At 40.2% G+C, this 22,500-nt stretch overlaps 1 protein-coding gene and 1 long non-coding RNA gene across 3 annotated transcripts in view; one reads left to right on the top strand and one right to left on the bottom strand.

Moving 5' to 3' along the window:
* Positions 1-20,491, top strand: part of hk2 (hexokinase 2) — a 52,243-nt gene extending 31,752 nt beyond the window's left edge. For both annotated transcript variants that reach the window (XM_086031791.1, XM_086031790.1), the window contains exons 9-18: positions 1-52; positions 2,845-3,149; positions 3,223-3,368; positions 4,471-4,590; positions 4,802-4,897; positions 6,442-6,541; positions 6,695-6,878; positions 7,843-7,998; positions 19,799-20,035; positions 20,131-20,491. The exon at positions 1-52 is cut by the window's left edge and continues 182 nt beyond it. In XM_086031791.1, the coding sequence (XP_085887917.1) occupies positions 1-52; positions 2,845-3,149; positions 3,223-3,368; positions 4,471-4,590; positions 4,802-4,897; positions 6,442-6,541; positions 6,695-6,878; positions 7,843-7,998; positions 19,799-20,035; positions 20,131-20,287 (1,553 nt within the window). In that variant the 3' untranslated portion in view covers positions 20,288-20,491. The remainder of the gene's footprint in view (positions 53-2,844; positions 3,150-3,222; positions 3,369-4,470; positions 4,591-4,801; positions 4,898-6,441; positions 6,542-6,694; positions 6,879-7,842; positions 7,999-19,798; positions 20,036-20,130) is intronic.
* LOC147147802 (uncharacterized) lies at positions 12,518-17,233 on the bottom strand. Its single transcript, XR_015086951.1, has 2 exons — positions 15,670-17,233; positions 12,518-14,683 (listed from the first exon to the last, which is right to left on the bottom strand). It is a non-coding gene; the product is annotated as an uncharacterized LOC147147802 (long non-coding RNA).
* Positions 20,492-22,500: the final 2,009 nt, after the last annotated feature.

The raw sequence follows: 22,500 nt of genomic DNA, 5'->3' as shown, positions 1-22,500 counted from the left end.
GGCTGCGCACCACCATTGGAGTGGATGGATCTGTGTACAAAAATCATCAAGAGTAAGTTATACTTCCATGCCATTACAAATGCAATTTATTAGAAACAAGAAAACATTAACAATAATTTGATTACAATCAAATGTAAATATATTTGTAGAGACATTATTCCATTTTTTTTCCCTACATTTTATTTATTTTTTATGACTACTCATGGTACGAAAAAATCCACAGTTGAAGCTCAACCCACATAGGTCACTAACCAATCAAAAGTACATGAGAGCAGGGTGGGTCTTGGGCAACACAGTAGCGCATTTTATCAGGGAAGGGGATTAGAAATTAAATGGTATTCTAATAGGTGACAAAAGAATTGTACTTTTAGTGGATAAATGGTGAATGGTTCTTTGACACCTGGTGACACAAGTTATTGGAGTTCAAATTGAATTGAATTAAGCGTTGTTAGGAAAATATCACAAAACAATGTATTTGCTACATCTGTCTGCAATGTACCATTTCCTATTTTATACATATGCAGTGGGGCAAAAAAAGTATTGTCAGCCACCAATTGTGCAAGTTCTCCCACTTAAGAAGATGACACAGAGGCCTGTAATTCTCATCAAAGGTATACCTTAACTATAAGAGATAAAATGAGAAAAAAAATCCCAAAAATCACATTGTTTGATTTTTACGGAATAAGTATTGGTCAACTACAAACAAACAAAAGCAAAAGCTGGGAAGCTTCCTTCGAATGACTCTTCTGCATTTACCACTCGCAACTCTAGTGGAATAAACAAAGGACACAAAACCACTCTATTCTTTTGTCATCACTTCTTAACTTGTATATTGTCAATGAAAGACTGAACAGTGCTTCAATTTTTGATCGTCTCAGGCATCGATGAAGCAAATTAGTCGAAATTCCCATCCCTAGTTATAAGCAATGAAAGTACAATCATTTCCAATGGAGAGTTTGGAATCGGTTCCTCGCGTGACTCCAGCCGAACAAGGATAGAACGGTAGGGGGCGCGGCCATTCTGCTCATTAACAAGGGGCGTTATTCATAGAGTCAATTATTTCCTAATTTCTCCCAAATTTATTGATAAAATACAAAATGACAACTTTTTTCATTTTCTTGATCAAAAAATATATAAAATGAACTTGTTGGTGAAAACGTGGCCATCCTGGCCCCACCGTCTCTTTAAGTACGTATGCACCAGCTGGCCAGAGGTCCGTTGTAGAGGAGAAACAAGGGATGCCTTTCAGACATTGAGTTACTTGCTTGCGGGTTGTATTGTACATGCGGGGCACACACTACACTACAGATCTGTATTTGCCCGATTTATTAACTAAATGCTCACTTGCTTGAGCAAATAGCAGAATCGCCAATAGCCATGGATGGTGTTGTAGTTTTTCTGGTATGCACGCTCGTGGGAGGAAGCGGAAATTCAGAGGAAACTACGGTGGCTTGGATAAATAAAAAAATCGAACGTGCCAATTTGAACGTTTTTAACATCGTTTGATCCAGAAAATTCGGGTTCGGTTCAAAATTGCTTAATCGAACAGCCCTAAGATGGATTAAACATATACAGAAACCCCTTTATTTGTTTCACCATTCATCTGCAGTCCGTCATTAGTCTATTTTTCGCGGCGAGGGTTCGATGGCCGTTGATGATAGAGTGCGGTAAGTAAAATAGTGAGTTGTTGCTATTTTGGGGACAGATGTGACTGAGGGACCAAGCTGTGAACAGGCTTCCAAAGCGCAGTGAGTCACTATTTCTGTTCAAATATCGTCCGGCGGTTGGTGCTAGTGAAAGTTTAGTCGGACTCGCCGACAAACGGCTGTTTAAAATTAAGGCGGTCCGGCCTATAGATTGGTACTATTTTTTATTTTTTTAAATAAAATGTTATTTTTTATTTTAATTTAATTTTTCCCGCCTGGAAAAGAGACTAATGACACACGACGGAACGGTACCCACGCTGCAGACGGATGACGAATAACGGACGTTCAATTTATCGTGAAATCCCCTGCTCTGGAGGTTTGGCTTGTTTGGCGAGCACCTGGTGGCCATGTAAGCACCTTTGGGGCCCAACGGTGGTGGTGCCGGTCCGACCTAGCAGAACCAAACGTATTGTGAGGGTTTGCTGTGAATGTCTGGCAGAATCCCCTATCAGAAAGAGAAATCCCACCTCCATCAGAACCTCTCTCATGTCGCAGAGCAGGTGGGGGACCTTGAATCAGAGTGGACCATGTTCCGCGCCTCCATCGTTGAAGCGGCTGATCATAGCTGTGGCCGTGAGTTGGTCACTGCTTGTCGTGGCACAAATCCCCGAACCCGCTGATGGAGACCGGCAGTAAGGGATGCCGTTAACATGATGAAGGAGTCCTATTGCGCCTTTTGGCCTGTGGGACTCCAGAGGCATCTGATGGGTACCGGGTGGGCAAGCGGAATACAGCTTCGATGGTTGCAGAGGCAAAAACTCAGACATGGAAGGAGTTTGGTGAGACCATGGAAAATGACTTCCAAACTGCTTTGAGGAAATTCTGAGAGCTTGATTGATTTTTTTTTTTTTTTACAATAAATGTATTTATGTTGTTGTTTACTTTTGTTGAAAAATGTATGCTATTTAAAGGGCAGAATAAACCCACTGTTGTCAATTCAAGTGCAATAATAACTGAAGTTTACTGAAGTTGAAAAAATAAGTTTGTACTACTTCCAGCGTAAGTCTGATTTTACCTGTTTTACATGTGTGAAACAGTATAAACACATTGCATTAAAGGTATCCAAATGTTGTCTGAGAAGCAAGTGTTCAGAAATGTCACTACACACATTTTAACCAGTTGTATTACCTATGCCTAGGTTTTCTCGGAGGCTTCACAAGATGGTACGGAGACTGGTGCCTGACTGTGACGTGCGTTTTTTGAGGTCTGAAGTTGGAAGTGGGAAAGGTGCAGCCATGGTAACAGCTGTAGCCTTGCGTCTTGCTGCTCAGAATGCTGAACGTCAACACATACTTGACACCCTACGTTTGAATCGTGAGCAGCTGATGGAAGTGAAAAGGTTAATAAGTGAAGATATGGTACGAGGCTTGTCAAAGCAAGCACACAATCAAGCTAGCATCAAGATGTTTCCAACATTTGTCGGCTCTACTCCAGATGGGTCAGGTAGCTCTTGCATACATACTGTACAATCCCTTTTCTTTACTTAGTGTTGCGTCAAACTCTCCTGTGCTTTCAGAGCATGGAGATTTCTTGGCTTTGGACCTTGGGGGCTCAAGTTTTAGAGTTTTGCTCGTGCGTGTGCAAAGAGGCAAGACATATGTTGAGATGCGCCATAAGAACTACACTATTCCACAGGAGACAACTCAGGGCACAGGGAAAGAGGTAACGTATTCACCAGGTTGCACTCATAAAGCAACATTTAGTCACCATATTTGCTACAAACCAAAAGGCATTTTTTGTTGGTGTACAGTATCACCCCAAAATTCAACCAGCATTAATGAATGGATTGGGGTTAAATATTGGGGTAATAAAATTGGTCAACTTTCTAAACAAAATGTCCATTGACATCAAATATATTTGGAACGTAGTCACCCGTTGAAGAATCCAAATTTCTACAATCATGAAACTGTAATGCAAACTTTATTAAGTGTACAGTGAATGAGTAAATTAACATTTTAAAATTCTTAAAAGGTACATATTATGGAAAACTGAAGACATTATTTAATATTTGTATTATGGCTGAATGATTAGTTGAATTTGCTTGCAGCGGAATGAGTGATAGTAGTTAAGACACAAGAAAGACTACATGAGACAAGATAGCAGAGAAGATAAGGGAGGAGAGGAGCTGTAGCATCTGCGTCCATCGAGAGCCAAGTAACAACATTCGTCGCAACATTATGTGGACAGGATAAGTGCCAATCATGACATGAGACAGATACGCCCCCAAAATGTGTCAGTTTAACCATGGCACCAAATATTCTTATGTCTATACTTCTTGATCCATGGGGTCTTTTTATGAAAGCATGCAGAAGACAGTAAAATAAACACACCTGGGAGGTATTTTAAGTAGTGAAAAAAAGGCATGTCTCCATTAAAATCCACTACACTACTACTTTTGTTAATTTTGAACTTTGATAATTTGATGAGCTTCCAATAAAAAAAGCGACCAGAATGACTCCAGTATTTTTGCAAAATACTGTTCAAAATTATTGCCTTCCAAAAATACCTTTACCTATCAAAAATCTAGGTAAAATGTCATAATTTATGTGCATGTTTTATAACGCACTAAGTGGTTGCATGCATGAAGTATAATTTTTCCATCCTAAAGCCACAGTAGAAATGTAATTCATGAGTTTTCTCTTCATATATATTTTTCATATAAACCACTGTTTGTAATTACGGTTTCAATCCACATAAATAGTGACTTTCTTAGAGTATATACACTGATGGATGAAATGTGTGTGCATTTTTTTTCGGTCGGCAGCTTTTTAGCCACATTGTGGACTGCATAGCCAACTTTTTGGAAAGTATGGGTATGAGAGGAGCATCTTTACCTTTGGGATTTACATTCTCCTTCCCTTGTCACCAAAGCAAACTGGATCAGGTGAGGTTATTCAGTCTTGTTTTGTAAGTTAACCCTAAAACATACTTTATATGCGGCTCCATTTCTGCCGACACTAAATACATACTCTTTTCACTATTCAGCACAATTTCCATCACAGGTGATAAAACACAAAAGCCATTAAACTGACAAAATGCGAATATAGGGGTGATATACGATGTTGATCTTAAAGCATGTACACTGTTCTTTTCAGGGCATTCTTCTGAAGTGGACAAAAGGCTTCAAAGCTAGTGGTTGTGAAGGACAGGATGTTGTTACGTTACTCAAGGAAGCTGTGCGATGCCGAGGGGTTAGTACACAACACAATACTTCATATCATAATGTACCATCACATTTTGAAAAATGTGATGCATTTCAAAATATCATTCCTCTTTGAATTCTTTTTGAAAAGTGTTTAATAAGCATTCAGTTGCATGTTCAAGGTAGGTATTTCAATGCTTGGAAAATATAATTACTTTCAGTAGAGTGACAGCTCACAATAAATCATATTGATACTCATCTTTGGCCTGAATGTCATATTCATTTGGGGCTTTTAATGATTTTTGAAACCGTATCTTCCAGGGTGGTATAATTAAAAATACACAGTAGCCGTATAATTTGGAGTTTCTTCCAATCCACACAGTGTTCATAGTGATACATACAGTTCATATATGCAATAGTATATACTGTATATATTCACAAATCTGCAAAAAATATTTAGTTAAAGGTATCTTATCTTATTGTGGCCAGATGGTTTTTGATCCATCAACAAGCTTCTGGCAATTCTGGCTGGATATTTGACCACTGAATTGGTAGAGTTTTTTCAAATTGGTTACTTTCGTTGCACAGAAACAATTTAAGGAAACTTTTAAAGCTGCACTCTGCAGGTGTTTGAGTTTCTAATCGCTACTGCCACCTGTGGCCGAAAAATGAAATTGCACACCTTTCTTTGCGTGCACGATGCAAATGACAATATTGTCACTTCTTACCTTTGGAGTAGAAAGAAAGCCATTCGTGTGTCATGTGTGCCATTTTCAAGCCCAAGTCCAATCTCAGTACTCCCCACCGCTCAAATTTTTGTTCACGACTATGTGAGACGGACGAGACCCCGCAAGACGTCACATCCGCAGAAAGAGTGTGGGAAATTCAAACCTGATTCCAGTCTGAAAATTATTTTCCAGAGGCTTGAAAGAATACCCATTGTGAACAGCTAAAGTGTTAATCTGCTATTTATAAAATGTGAGAGTCATAAATGTTCAAATGAAAAGGCTATTGTAAAGACATTTTGGGGCGAGTGTATGAGTGCATGTCCACAAATGTTCAATATGGTTGAAGTTGAGGCTTTGGGAAGGCCATCATAGAAGCTTAATCTTAGCCTGCTTTACAGTATTTCTATTCAGATTCCCATTCATACATTCCAAAACACATTTTGAAATGTGACAGGGATCATTATCCTGTTTGAACACCAAATTATATTCAAGTTAAAGGGATCGTCTGGCCGGACAATTTATGTATGGTTTTTTTAACAGGCCTGATATAGCTCCTCCATATTGACAAACGCTGCAACTGCAGTTAAAATACGTTGTGCTGTGGTGGCACATCAATCGAACAGTGTTGAGCAAAATCAATCGCTCTGGCTGGAGGCGGGCACACAATTAGTTGGAGGTGGCCATCTCGCAATTTTTAACTCAGGAAAAACCCTGAAACTAATCGTATGTCCGTCAGTCCATCATATTATTTGAACTGTGCTTCCGTCAATAAATGTCAAAGATCCGCCACCAAATCCATTTATTATCTGAACCGATTTAATTTGAATTTGTAACTTTCTTTTATTAGTGTTGTCATTGCTTGCAGGAATTTGACTTGAGCTTTGTGGCAGTAGTTAATGATACAGTTGGAACCATGATGACTTGTGGTTATGAGGACCCCAAGTGTGAGGTGGGACTCATTGTTGGTAAGTGTCATCTCCTATCATGATTAAAGATTTCTTCATTGGAACAAAAAAATAATAATTTGTATGGAAATTATTTGGTTGCGCTTTTTCAGTATTTTCACCATTAGTATCGGTTATTCAGTGGTTTAAGTGTATTGCCTACCTCTAATTTAGGCACAGGGACCAATTCCTGCTACATGGAGGAGATGCATAATATAGAAATGGTTGATGGTGATGACGGACGTATGTGTGTCAATATGGAATGGGGAGCATTTGGTGAAAATGGTGAACTGGATGATTTTCTCACAACCTTCGATCGTGTTGTTGATGCCTCCTCAAGCAATCCTGGAAAACAGAGGTACTGCACACAAAGGGCAATTCACTCATATTTCCCAGAGCTGGGCATTATACCCTTTTTTGCCGAGAATATTTAAGATTGCTTTATAATGCAATACTATTGCGTTTTATTGCAAAGCTATTGTGTTATAACGCAATATGTAATCAGTTTTCATTGCATTATTTTGCAATAAAAATAATTATTGCTAAACAACACAATTTTATTTTAAGAGGAGAACGTAAGACTTCCACTTCTGGGTCCTAACTTTTAAGTGTACGGTAGCGCTGGCGTGAGCATGAATGACAGTTTGGAGAGCTTTTTTTACGCTCTGGAGATGTTCCAGATAAGTACATGCTAAGGTATAAGGTATGTACTAAATGGTAACTGTTAGTTAACAAAACAAAATTGCAAGCCACCTTTTTCCTCGTCAGTGAAACGGGTGTCCTGTGGCGTAATCCATTATATTACATGTGTTGAACCACTAGTGGGCACGCTATGCCTGTGAGTACAATGTTACTGCTGGAAAAGCACATGTAAAGAAAAATAGGACTGTACAGTTTTGCGCAGGCAGTTAAAGGCGGCTCCGTGATATCACAAGAGAACCGTGGTCTTTCTTTTAAAAAGAACCCAAAACACCACATCAGTTGGTACTTGACCTGGTTAGGGACAATTACAGGGGCAAATGAAAACCCACCTCCGTCCCTGCTTAGTGTGTCCTTTTAAAAAAAATTCTCATCCTCCATCCTCCATTCCCAAAATGGGCGGAGGGACAGACGGACCATCCCTGGGATGGAATGCCAATCTCAGATATATCCATAATTTTGGATTGAAATGATTTAGTTTCTTCATGAAATTGTTGTTTAAGTCTAATTTATTACATCAAAAACATGATTGTTTAATCTTCTCATTAAGACCACCAACCCCTATTAAAAAAAAAAAAAAAGTTCCACATGCGGCCAACCCAATGTAATTTTCCTCCTTTAAGGTATGAGAAGATGATCAGTGGCATGTACCTTGGAGAGATAGTGAGGCATGTGCTAATGGAGTTCACTGCGAGGGGTCTGCTATTTCGAGGGAAACTGTCTGAGCGACTCAAGACCTGGGGCATCTTTGAGACTAAATTCCTGTCACAAATTGAAAGGTAAGGATTATTCAGTCAGGTAATATTTCCTCACCCAGAAACTGCAATGTGCATCACTTTAGTTTTTGCTCCGTCTTTTGTTACTTGTAAAGTGTAATGTTACCTACTGCAACAAGAGTAGGATATTTTTTTTAAAATGTATGCACAAACGGGAAACTGGCCTGAAGTTTGTGCATAGCTGTTCCTCCCCTTATTTAATGATTTGATTCTCATTCTATCTGGGAATCTTCCTGATCTAAATTATACATTGAAGATGTGTGTGAGAAGTCCAGTGACACAATCTGTTGTCCTTTTGACTAAAAATACATGTATGTCTATGTCATCCGAGTCGTCTCAATATTTAGTTTCACATGATTTGGAAATATCCAATATTTTTTGTCACTATTCCCAGAACGATAGAATCTAAAACTCTGTCTGTCTATGATGGTCTCAGTCATTGATTGGGCTGCTGATCTCATTTTTTCCAGCTAGATAGCTGCGCCCAGATAAGTTCATTTTTGAAAAGGGCTTGAGGAGGCACATGAAACCGGCCAAAGAGCTCCATGCGGCTCGCGAGCCGAGCCGCGGGTTGGCCAGGCCCGCTTTAGTGGATTACTGGTTGTTATAAAGTCAATCACTAAATCAGCCTTTTACCAGCTGTAAAACATATCCAGACTGAAGGGTCGCATGCTCCAAGCAGACCAGGAGAAACGTATCCATGCTTTGATCTCCAGTAGACTTGATTACTGTAACGGTCTTCTTACTGGTCTCCCTCAAAAGAGCATCAAACAGCTGCAGCTCATTCAGAACGCTGGAGCTCGGGTTCTTACCGGAACAAAGAGATCGGAACATATTACTCCAGTCGTAAAGGCTTTACACTGGTTCCCAATTAACTGTATAATAGATTTTAAAATGTTGCTAATGGTCTATAAATCACTGAACTTGCTTACTACATTGTAGCAAGTTGGGCTCTCATCAACTTTTCTGCATTTGATTGCTGTCCTGGAATATGGAAAATGACATTCTGAATAAATTCCCAAACCTCTGCAGCATGGTTTGGGGTAATGTATATCAAATACATCAAATCTTTTTGAGGTGCCCATCAACTTGACCCAAAAGGGACGGGTGCGCCAATTTGAGTCATTAACATCATATTTCATGAATTAAACAGTTCAGTATTGAACTAATTCATAATCCTAACAGAAGCCGGAAGCAACTTAAAATGCCCACCGAAAGAGTTTCTTCTTTACAGTTCACACATACAAGCAAGATTGAGTCAAGTACATAAATCATGCACCAGTTCCTCCCCTTTTTCTTTAACTTAAATGTAGACATAAGGGTTTGAACTAGTGATGGATCCAGCGACACCAATGCATTGGCGCATGTGCCAAGGTCATCGAGCAAACCCTGTGTTGGCGCGTGGAGATACAGCAAGCATTTCGAATGGAAAGGCATGTGTCAAACTGCCTTTATAAGGAAGCGCAACTCAGGATGCATCTTCCAAAACCTCAAATCTTTGACAACTTATTTGGGCAAATCCAACACAGATCATGGATCCGCCTGCCAAACGAAAGGCCACTGCCGTTTGGAACCATTTTGATCTCATGCCAGACAATAAGGTATTCGTTTGAATTTTCTCGTTACATCCAGTTTCTCTCACAGTATCCATTTGATTTACTGAATTTAAAAATAACATTTCTAAGTGACTCACTCCAGGTTTAGTATTAGTTTTGTAATGTGTGTTTGTTTCACTGGTTAAATGTCGCATTTGTTCGACAGTACTGTTGTATTGTTACAAAAGCACCTCCTCTGTGATCCAGCATCATCTGTCCCATGTGAGCTGGTCTTTTGCACATCTGGGGAAATTGTATCAAAAAAGCGCAACACGTTGAATTACAAAACATTGGGAAAAACCTACCCTTTTGGATAAAAACTTGTCATTAAAATAAAATCCCTGTCCACAAGCATCATCCTTCACAAATTCACTTAAAATGCCACATTATGATACATATCCACATTATTTATTGAATGTATCTAACAATATCAAATATATTTTAAATGCAGAAATGAGATAAAACAACAGGTAATACAAGACTCAAATGTTATGTTTGTGTATCCTAGGTCATCATATCACTGTCAGTTGACTCTGTCAACTGGGTTGCCTGTAGGGACGTTTACAGTCCAGCAGGTGTCAGTAGTCACTGACACAGTGACAGTATCAATAAAGTGTTGCACTGTGTTGGAACGATACCTGATGCCCCATTGACCCATCACTAGCTCGAACCAATATGAATATTACTAAAACACTTGGTCGTATGTACTGAATGTTAAGCATGACTCACCAACAACGTCACTGCATTTCTTCCTCCGCACTGAATGTGAATCTGCCGACGCGCTCGTTTTAATTCTAGCAACACACCTGTTTTAAATTGGCCAATAGTGCCAACTCTTAAATTGGGGCTCCATCTTGTGTTCCAAATAATAATTTACACCAGGAACTAAATTGAAAGATGGTACCGGTAATGACAGAAAAGTTGCAACTTAAAGTGTGTTTCTTCTCTTTGGTCTTTTCTTCCGATTTCCAACTTTCCATTGTTTTCTCTGATTCTCAAAGTTTTGTTTTTTTGCTTCCTCACTTCATCTTTGGCAAGACATAAGCAGCCCATCGAAGCTTTTTGGGACTTTTCCGTCGGTCAGTAATCATAAATATGTGTTTTTTGATGAGGCTCTAAGAAAAAAAATCCTACGCTTGTATAGTTTGAAGGCGTACCCAGCAATGCCTTGAGGGCGTTTTTTTATGTTTTTGGTGAACAATTTTTAATAATTATGGGTTTGTTGTTGTTAGTTCTTTCCCAGTGGAGTAGTATTTGATATTTGCATTCACCCACCTTGATATTTATTAATTGTGTCTGTCAAACCTTTTATACACAATTCAGTGCAGTCTGGTTCCCAGCTGCTGTTGTCTTTATATGTTTGGTTGGCATTTGGCGTTAGGAAGCTTGTCAACACTTCAAAGTTGTTTCCAGCGAGTTTGAAAGCAAGGTTCACCCAAAACTCTTTTGCAGGACTTGTGCACAGCATTGTGTATTGAATTGCATTTCCCGCAACAGACCGGAGCACTTTCATGCCTCTGGTGCACCGTCTTAAAAACGATTAGTATGCCACCGAATAGAGCCCCAACACAGACACCGAAGGAGTTTGAGGAGATGGGGGTGCTCGCTTGTAGGGAAGGTTACTGCTGGTCGGGCGCATCTGGAGCAGCTATTGAGGTTACTGGAGGATGTCAAATAACTATGACTTCAAAACGCGGAAAAAGATCAACGCATCTTGGATCTCGAGCAGCGTGTTGATGAGCTTGAGCAGTATAGCCACATGAATGGCGTGATCATCACTTCTAACAAAATCAGGCCGCATTCCTGTGTGTGTGCGGTGGCCGCGGACAGCAGGGAGCCAGCAACGAGGAGGCACGCTCAGTGGAGCAACAGGTGGTCATCCTCCACATCAATAGGATTGAGATGAACCTGGACCACATTGAGGCGTGTTACCAATTGCCAAGTAGGAGCGAGGCCACCCACTGTCATCATGAGGTTCATTAATTGGGGAGCAAAAAAAAGTTTGCAAGCTAAAAGGTACGGACGTTTTCATCAACGAACATTTAACGTGAAGGAACGCGGACATCCAGGGTAGGGATAGACCGATATGCTTTTTTCAGGGCCGACACCGATTATTAGTAGTCAAGGCGGCCGATAACTGGTATTTGAAGCCGATATTTATTTGTAGAAAAAGGGGTAAAATGATGTCAAATTTATGAAAACTAAAAACTCCAACGCTTGACTTCATTTAAATGCCTTTAAGCCCATGTTTATTAAACAACTTTAGTGATTTACTAGATGTTAAAGCTTTTCCAGATCTTAAAAAATGGACCACTTTGTTTTAAGTCTCCCAAAAAAGTGCAGGGAGCTCCCAGGCTCAGCTGCATCTCGAACAAACATCTCCTTACAGTAAATAGTTTTCTAAAAATCCACTATATCTGAAATGTTTATCTTTCACAGATCTTTGTTTCAAAGTTCAAAAACATGAAAGTGAATCCTCAACGCAGCTACTACACTGTAGAATATAATACGTTGACTTTACTCAAAAAAAATATGCAGTCGTTGCCTCCAAAAATGTAATTCACTTAGATAAATTAGATTTCACCAACTTATTCGTTGTAAGCAGGACTTAGATAATGAATTTAAATTAACTAATAATTATAGTTTGCAGTACTCAATTTAACTTAAATTAATTAGCATCACAAATCTATTTATTCTGAGTTTGCTTTACTCAATTAACATTGTATTTATTTATCAATCTATTACTCAACCTTAAAATTTGTGGATTGTCAAAGCTTAATTCTCTTTAGTTTTACTCATACAGGTCAATTTAACTTATTTTTTTACCTACATCAATTCTACAATACACAATAGGCTGATAAAAGAAATTAAAGTAAAAATTTGATTATACCTGTCATGAGCCCCAAAAAACAATAAATGCAGAACACTCAGTGTATTAACATTTATTTGCGGTGTATTTTTTTCATGTTTGTTAAATAGCAGTCATACAATTAACAGAATACATCAGTGTATTTGTTTCATGTTGTTAAATGAACAGCAGTCATAAAATTAACATAGAATACATCACTGTCTCACAAACACCAACTGTCAATGAACAAATCACTCATACAAATACTATAAAAGTTGCGCTTGAACGTTAAACATTTGCTTGGAACATTAACGTTTTTTTTTCGGTTTTTTTTTTGGGGGGGTGGTTCACAAAATCTGCAAAGTTTATATTTAGCAATTCCAACTGGCCTACACCATTAGCTTGTTCTGCAGTGTGATTAATTTGGGAGGGAGGTTTTTGTTTCCCAATCCAAGCATCACTGCTCGAATGAATCGAAATGTTTCGCATAGACTTCAGGTAGTCTGAGTTAAGGGCAAACATGAGTTCAAACAGAAGACAACAGACTGCCTGGGAAAAGTCTCTGATATTCTCCATAACAGTACCTCCCACCCAAGTATGATAGCAGTGGAGATGGACTGGAGGTGCACTCCATTTGGACCCTGCTGAGCATCTTCAATTACATTCAGAACCCCAAATGTGACTGAGGCAAGTGCTTCTTCTTTCGCTGTGTCCTGCAAAAAAGCACACAGGACTAGTGTAGTTATTGAATGTGGTCTTCTTTTGGAGGAGGAAGGGAGGGAAATTACTAAGATTTGAAAGTTGAACTCATTTTAAAGATTTTATATACAGTACTCTTGCTTGACAATGTCTTTTTTAGTTCGTCCAAGGGGATTTCTTTTAACTGTGTTGGGGAAAATAATTATACAGTGGTACCTCTACTTATGAAATTAATTGGTTCTGGAAGAAATTTCTTAAGTAGAAAATTTTGTAAGTAGAGACACATTTTCCATGTAAATCCGTTCCAAGCCCCCCAATATTGAGACATAAATGTTTTATAAAGCATAAAAATGCATGAAAACACGCAACAAATACATGTTCCAATTACATTATTGCACAATAAACGAGAGTTGTGCAATAGAGTAAGGAATAAAAATAATGGTTGTTTATCTTTTAATTGCTGTCCTCATCGCTTTTTGCCCTCTTTGGTTCATGTTCTCTCTCAGAAGTGTTTTTTGACTGGCATTTTGTAAAGAACTGATTTAATAACGTGGCGACTGTCGATACATTACGGTCATATCCTTTGGCGAGATCAACCAAATGCATCCCCCTTTCATACTTTTCTATTATCTCTTGCTTTGTTTGTATGGAAAAAAAAAGAAAAGATTTTCTCCTATTTTTCCTTTTCCTCGTTCCTAATTCACGTACAACTATCAGCGATGAGTATGCCGCGTTCAGGAAACTCCGGAGCTGCTAGTAGCAGCCCATACCGCGAGTATCAGCCCATACTTTTATCTTTCATATCCTGAAATTTCTTTCGTAACTAAAGGCAATATTTTCCTGTTGAGGCGTTTCCTAACTTGAAAATTTCATATGAAGAGACGTTCGTAAGTAGAGGTACCACTGTAATTTAAATGAAAGATGAAATACATAAACATGATTTGTCAATAAACTGATATCAATGTTTCTTGTACTTATGAGGCAAGTATTGTAAACTTCAGTGGAGTCCTCAGTGAGGAGAACTGGCAGGCCTTTGAGGACAACTGTCTGAAGTGCTGTCACATCAGGCGACTGAAATTACAAAGAGAACAGATAGTCAAGAAGTCAAGAACCTTGTAGCATTTTGCGAATTTAGGAGAATATGCGTTGTGTCCTGTATTTCTGGACTTACTGTATTAGGTCCCAGCATTTGAGTGAATGCAAAGTACATGAAACAGGCCTATGGTAAAAATTGGGTGGACTTCCACTTTAAGGTTGAGATTGATACTACAAAAGTAATGTCAAAGTAAATAAGTACATTTGTTTTAGGTGCATATTTTTAATCAACATGTGCAATCATGAGGCCACTGATGGTGTAGAGGTACACTTAGCCAAGTTGTGAGCCGGCAGCGTGGGATCGGTTCCCACTCAGTGACTGTGTCTGTGTGTGCCCCGTGACTGGCTGGCGACCAGTTTAGGGTGTACTCTGCCTTTCGCGCAAGTTTGGGGTGTCGTCTGCCTTTCGCCCATTGTCAGCTGGGATAGGCTCCAGCTCCTGCCCTCGACCCTGTACAGGATGAGCAGTGTGGAAAGATGACACACGACATGATGTGCAATTATTTTTTCAGCCATTAGTGCTGAGTACATCATGTATTTATGCCACTTAAGCCCTTCGCGTTGACACGCACTAACGTGAAACCACAACTACAGCAACAAGAGCAACAACAACACTTTGGCGGTTCATAAAATAGTTCACTTACAAAGTAACGCTGGTTCAGACGAAAGGGGCCGCTTACAGTTTATCGGCCTTAAAATGGAAAAAAAAAAAAAAAGGCAGATGGCGATAATCGCCAAAATGCCAAATATCGGCCCCGATAATCGGCCCGGCCGGTCTATCCCTAATCCAGGGGCGTATCGTAGGTATCAGCACAGAGGCGGCGGAGCATTTTCGATGGGCCCTTATGAAAGTCACTTTACCACTCAACAACTTCAAGATAACGGACACCACACCCTACCCAGCTAACAGCACAAATGCTCACTCTTATTGAGCCAAACAAGCCAATATGCCCCAGAAATCAGAGTAAAAGCGGTTCACACAGCCTGACAGTTGCCAATCTGAGAGTATCGCTGTTAATCTGAGAGTATCGTTGTTAATCTGAGAGTATCGCTGTTAATCTGAGAGTATCGCTGTCAACCTGAGAGTATCGCTGTCAATTTGAGAGTATCGCTGTCTATGGTGCTGAATGCTGAGACGGACGCGGTCTGAGCCAGTACCATCTTTGATACAGCTTAAATACAAAATAGACACAGCTGGTTCATTTATCTATTCAGACAGGATACAGACACAGTGGTCTATAACGGAAATAATGAGATCTGTAAATATAAATCAGACACAGCGGGCTACACATCAAAACGCATGGCGTGTATCAACCATACATACTATGCATTCAAATAAAAGATAGACTCAGCGGTCTATTACAGTAGACAACAAAAGGCACATTAAAATAGACAGGTTGTCAAGGCTACAACATTCTGATAAATAGATGAACTCACCGATTGCTGCCTCTGCGCTTGCTGGCGCAGTTCACAGTAGGCCTAGACTCCTCCACGTTCGAAAAATCCAAGAACCGAACAATATAATCCAAGTAACGTGGACAACAAGGTAACAATTCAAAGCTTTTTACATGCTGGGCGGTCTCCTTCAAGTTGCACTCTCCTCTCCTTCATGGCGGAAAACCTGCCAACCACTTTCTCCGTATCAATGGCAATATCCCGCTCAACACTCAGCAAAGTGAGGTCGGACAGTCTGGCCTCGTCCATGCACGAACGCAAGCATCTTTTTATGAGCTTCAGGCGGCTGAAACTTCGTTCTGCACCGGCACTGCTGATGGGAATTGTTTTGTTAATTCTGTGAAGAATGGTCAGATGGGGGTATGCGTCATCCATGTCATGGCAATGAGGAAAGGCATTACTGCATCGGTTTTCAGCTCCAAGTCTAACTCTGAATATAAAGCGCAAAAAGAGTGGAATTCCTCCACAATTTCCTCTGGCTCTGAGACATCTTCTGAATAGAAATGTGCAAGTCGCAGCATTTCCTTTTCAGGATCGGGTCGCTCAAAGTACTTTGGGTTGAGTGCTGTGAACAGTTCGGCCATTTCTCTGAAGTCAGAAAATCTATTTTCAAACTGTCCCACGAAAATATCAAGCATGTAAAAATAAACCTCAGTTTTGAAGCGAAGTCTACTGTCTTGACTGGGGTCGTCCTCTGTGTTCTCATCAAATTGTCACTCTGTCCTTTGTAAACTCAGTGGATGCGTTAAATGCGGGTGGCGGGTCCAATTCAGGTGGGTCTTGTGTTGTGACATTACTTGTGCTGCAGCAGGACTCCTGGTTGGCCTACGGAGGTTTATGTGGCATGTTTTGAATATCGTAGTCAGTGCCGCTGGGCACAACGCCGCAGTTAGCCTCATATTCAACCACCGCCGGTCAATGTTGTTCATGCCAGACGCCTAATACGTTAATTATGACAATTGCTAATTGACAATCCAAAGTCTTGAAACTTAATAATTGGGGATTTACATAAATCAAAATGTTTAATAAAATTAAAAGAAAGATGAAAATTCATAAATGGTAATAGTTTTAACATGATTCTTCTCATTCTGGAAAAAGAGAAAATCATCCTTAAATCTTATGATAGTATCTTCAACCAATTGAATAATTCAACAAAAATACAAATTATGACACATATCGAGAATATAAATCGAAAATTAGGTAAATTGTATAAATGCAATAAAAGCAGTAAATACATTTAACGGTAAGTATAATTCAACTTAGGGTGAATTCAAGAGTGATCAGTTCTTAAATTACACAACGCCTGTTTAGTAGATAAATAAAATTGGCTTTTTGAAAATAATGGATGACTGACAGGCTCTCTTATGCTAAATAGAATGTCTATTTTAGTTTTTTTTTTTTTTTTACCTTATCAGTGGAATTTTAGCGGTGTCCAGAAGAAGTTGGAATACTCCTTTCTGTCTAGCCTCTAGCGTCTTACACAGAGCTCAAAAAAGGTAGACATTTTGCATCCAACACCTAAAGAGCTCCCGCTGCATAGCAGTACTAAAAAAAGAGTGCTTTTCCACTGAAGGCAGGGCTTTATATCGACTTCTATAATGTTCTAGAACCTTCTCTGTAGTCAGGTGACTACATGAGAGCCAATCGTAAAAGCCTAGATATCGTCTGATGTTCGTGTGCTAATTTAGATAACCTTTTGCGGTTAAACAATACGTGATGTTTTTCTACTGTTGGAATTTTACCGTTTGCACTGACCACAACTAAATCTGGCAGATCAACGGATTCTAAAAACCTCTGTTTATGCGAACATTTTAGTACCCTGAATTCACCCCGTACATACATTTATGCGAAATAGCTCCGAAGCGAACATTGTTATACAATAAAAAAAAAAATTTAAAAAAACTGTTGCGCTTGGAACATAGCGCTCGCTTTCAGCGCTGGCCTAAAACCACAGAGAACATCGTGTGTCTTCAAACCACAACAAGCTTCCTGTGTCTTCAACCCAGCTGCAAAACACTAGCATAATAATTCTATAACATTAAAAATGTGAAATAACTACTCACATTATTGCTATAATTCTCATCTGCAACAATGGGTCTAATACTTTAATCCGATCACATGCAAAACATGGTGAGATTCGTATCGTACATGGACACATCACTTCTATTTAAGACATGAGTTTAAGAAAAGCAGTTTCTGATTATTTTAACGCAAAGCAAACTTGTAATAAGCAATTAGTTCATCATATGAACATAACATTTATTCACGGGAACTCCATTGCATTACAATGCCCAACACTGGAGAGCCACATGGTATTTAATTCTGATATTAGGCTACCACCCAGCAATGAACACTGAAACCATAATTCATATCATACAAGTACATCACCCATTCATATAGCTCTTATTTCATTACAGGGTCAAATGCCAAGAAATACTGTGTTATCATTTTGATACCCCACCATTTCAAAGCATTTCACACTGAAACCATAACTCTTAGGAGTATTGTTCTATTATAACTTTTAACACTTAAACCATGATATGGCAGTGTAGTTGTAAGAATAATGTTTAATGATTGGCATGCTTGCCTTTTGTCTCACATTTGTATTGTGCAGGACAGAGGTTTGATGATTAGCCTTGTTCTAATCTAGATGTTAGCCTTGTAGGAATAGATGAGGTGGTTGAGGAGGATAAGGATAAGGAGGAGCCTGTGAACCGCGGGGACGCCCAGGGAGTGCCGCAGGGCGTCAGGTGTGGCGGTGAGGACAGCGACACCGTCGGGAGCGCGACGCAGAGGTCCTGGCTCAACGTAGAAATGCCAAACTCGGCCATCGGAGGTAGCAGAGGCTCCAGGCCCCACGGCCGTGGCCTCGGGGCACTGAAGCCCACCCACGGCAGCGGCGGGGACGACAACGGCGAGCGCGCCTGTAGGCAGCTTGAATGAGCAGATCGTGGCGGCGCTGGCACAACTGCAGGAGGACGCGCGAAGCGTCCTGGAGAGGATCCACGCGCTGGGGGCCCCCCACCGCCACGCAAGCCAGGTCAGCAGCCATGTCTCCTGTTCACCCGTCCACGTCAGTCAATAAGAACAGTCTGAGACCATCGTGGTGGCCCTTTGACATTTCTCCCAGCAGTCTGACCTTTGTTGTCATGTGGCCCTGTGTGGTGCACGGGCTCATCGGCCTGTACATGCAGAGGAGTAGAAGATGACTGAACTGAAACAAACAAGGACGGACGTGAAGAAGGGTCCTGGCCAGTGACTTTCGGCGGGTTAAACGGCCTAAACCGCTTTCCACGTTTTGCTTTTGCACTAAAGAACAAGAAAGTCTCGTGAGGAAACGTGCATACTAAAGAATGTGAGGATGCAAGACGTATGTTGTTAAGGCGGTTTCCATAGCATGGCTTACTCAGCACAAAGCGAGTTTTGAGCTTGATGTGTTTTTAATCTTTCACTTCAGTCGCCCTGCAACACTCTGAGCAGCCCCTCCGCCTCCTCTTTTTTTATTTTCTTAGGAGACCCTGATTACAAAGGTGTTCCAACTCTAAGGGGTAAGGAGGGGAAAGCAGCTGGAACATTCTGAGCTTGTTTAGTCTGCGTGTGCGTGTGTGTGAGCCAAAGCAAACTGGGCCTAGATTAGAACAAGGCTAAAGCCAAATATCAAACCTCTATCCTGAATAATACAAATGTGAGACAGATGTGAGAAAAGGCAAGCATCATAACATATGAATCATTATACATTATTCTTACAGTAGTATATAGTAATAATGAGTATCTTGTGAGCTGAGCACAATCATGGCTCAGCTTCCGAAAACAGTTGAGCTGTGATTGGTTGCTACCTGAGCCCTGAGCAACTGTGATGTCATTTTCAGTCGACAGAAGTGACAAAATGGCCGCCCCCTGAGATGGCTAAAAACGGGGGCATTAACTCTTATTCCACAAATGCAATATTTATCAGAATGCCGTATTTCAACTAGTGGTCTTGCATAGAACATAACCTTGAAAAAAATATATGTTTGGGTTGACTTCCTCTTTAAATGCAACATTCTAACTTAAATTTTACTTGAAATTGCTTACAGAACAGTAACTTTGAATTGTATCTCTGATCCCAAAGTGACCGTCTGGCCATGCGTCAGATCCGTTGGATCTTGCAGCACCTTGGTCTCACCAGCTCAACATGTGATGACAGCGTCCTCGTTAAGGAGGTGTGCAGCGTTGTCTCCCGCCGGGCAGCACAGCTGTGTGGTGCCGGTTTAGCTGCCGTGGTCGATAAAATAAGACAGAACCGCAACTTGCAGCAGCTCACTATTACAGTTGGAGTTGACGGCACCCTTTACAAGATGCACCCTCAGTAAGTATCTTTTGTCCCAAGCCTTTAAGAAAAACGGTTTGCCCTTTAAACATAAACATTTACCCCCTTAACCCTCATTTCTCTTCAATCCAAAGTTTTGCAGGAGTCATGCAAGAAACATTGCAGGATTTGGCGCCACAGTGCAAGGTGACATTCCATAAGTCTGAGGATGGAAGTGGCAAAGGGGCAGCACTCATAACCGCAGTGGCTTGTAGAATGAGGAGTAATGCACCGGTCAATAGCCCCAACTAATTTTCTGCACACTGTAAGGCTGTTACTATCGAATATTTTTAGAATTGATCATTCTACCGATTTGTCCACCAGTAATCCAATGAACTGATAAAATTTTATTTTTCATTCAAATGTATTACAAAACCAATGTTCCCTGAATACTTTTTATTAGCCAATTGTTGTGTATTTGGTATTGTTTAGTGATTAAAAAACAATTGAGCAATATCTCAGGAGTGGAATTGATGTTGTCAATTTGTAGCAAAATGGCAATATGTATGTAAATGTATCCACTCTACAACAGTTATGCTGAGTTATTCTGTTTCAAGGTTCACCGGAGTGCATAATGACATGAACTAACATTCTGACATGATTTCAAAGAAACCACACTTCAGAATTAATTAGATTGAAAGCAGACATTTAAAAGTGATCCAATTCCCTTTTACAGACCCCTATGTGTTTGACACAACTGATGTTACTGGGAAAGGGGTGGAAAATTTGGAGGGTTGTGCACACGTGCCCTTCAGATTTATGATGACCACGATCTTTATCCCCTCCACTTTCACCAAATAAGGTGACAAAAATATCCAGTAAAACAGGACAATGATCTTAAATAGTGTATGACGGGAGTGCCCAAGTCCGGTCCCCGAAAGCCCCTATCCTCCCTCCTCCGTCACACCTGATTCAAATGATCAGTTATCAGGCTTTGGCAAAACTTGCTGATGAACTGATCATTTCAATGGTGTATGATGTGCTACGAGTACTGATGCATTTAAGTTACACAAGAATATCGGAATTTTTAATTCTGAGTCCGAATTTTAATCACCCCTCTTCATGAAGTCGGATCTCTAACTGTAAGGCAGACAAATCTTACAAGCCCGAGACATATAATTCATGGTACTTGCTTCTCACGTAAAACAATATAGTTACATGTTTTGTTGTACGTTTGTAAGCTGAGAAGTGCTGTGAGCACGCAACCCTGGCATTAAGGTGTCGCACATTTTAAATTTAGACTTCTAATTGAACACCCCGCCATGAGTAAAACAATGTAAAAGAATGAGATATTTGCTCAACAAAAGGTAGAAGGAAGAACTTTAGGTTAAGTCTAATTTTTTTTCCTCCTTAGCTAGGTACATCTTGTGGCATGTACTCAACACTAGCTGGATTGAAATATCCCAATACCAAAAAATGTCCGTGGAAATAGCTGCATCTTTTTATTTTACACCTCGTTTTTTTTTACAGTGTGGGGTTTGCTCCCAGTGTCTGTATAAGCGTTCAGAAATAAGAAGAAAAAAAAAAATAGAGCTGCAAGCAGCTATAAAGGGCCCTCGCAATTAGAGATTTCTGCTCCGTGATCTGACAACAGAAACATCCAAATGTGATGCCCCACTTCAACTGGAGAAATGCAGTGCATGGGAAGTTTGGAAAGTCTCACTTAAAGCTGAACAGCAACTTCACATCCCTCGTGCCTAGACACTTAGCTCTCTCTCAAGAGAGCTAAAAGGGAATCCGCATCTTCTCAGATACATCAACCAAAGCCATCGGTGCCGTAGCATACCTCAGGACAACCAATGAAGAAAGTGGGGTTAACGTTTGCTTCATCCTTGGGAAGGCGAAGTTAGAACCCACTATCCAAGCCCACCATACCTAGAGTGGAATTATGTGAAAGACTTCAGTGTGAACCAAGGCCAAAACAACAAACAAAAACATTACTGACTTGGTAAGTAAAATTTGTTACCTAAATATGCAATTTAAACAAAAAGACAAGAGTCTTACCTCCCTTACTGACCAACACATGAATAAAAGGTAGCAACAAAAATGGCAGTCCACCCCAACTCAACAGCACAAGTCTTCAAACATTTCACACAGGTGTGGCCGGTTGGAAAGTGAGGGAAATGGGTGTTCCCCTCCTCTGCTGCCCTCACAGGTCCGCTTTTAAAAGGGGTTGAGCCTCCTCCAATGCCACCAAATTATAAACACCTGCACAGACTTAACAGGCACTTAAGAAAAAAAAGAAAACGCACGACCTCGGTCGTAACAAATGTACAAAAGCATCTTGTCGCTGCTACTTTTTTTTACCTGTTTTACACTACTGTGATCTTTTATACATGCATACTTCTGCACAGTGTCTCCATCAAATTGATACTGTTTACCACGCATAACTGAGGTTCATTACAAATTGTAAAGACAGAGCTGGGCACTTGACCCTTTTATGCCGGTCCGGCCACAACTCTCCA

The sequence above is a fragment of the Filicampus tigris genome, chromosome 5 (assembly GCF_054856515.1).
Source record: "Filicampus tigris isolate MCC_2025a chromosome 5, RoL_Ftig_1.0, whole genome shotgun sequence".
Taxonomy (NCBI): domain Eukaryota; kingdom Metazoa; phylum Chordata; class Actinopteri; order Syngnathiformes; family Syngnathidae; genus Filicampus; species Filicampus tigris.
Note: the sequence above shows the minus strand (reverse complement) of the source record. Positions and strands in the feature narration are given on the sequence as shown.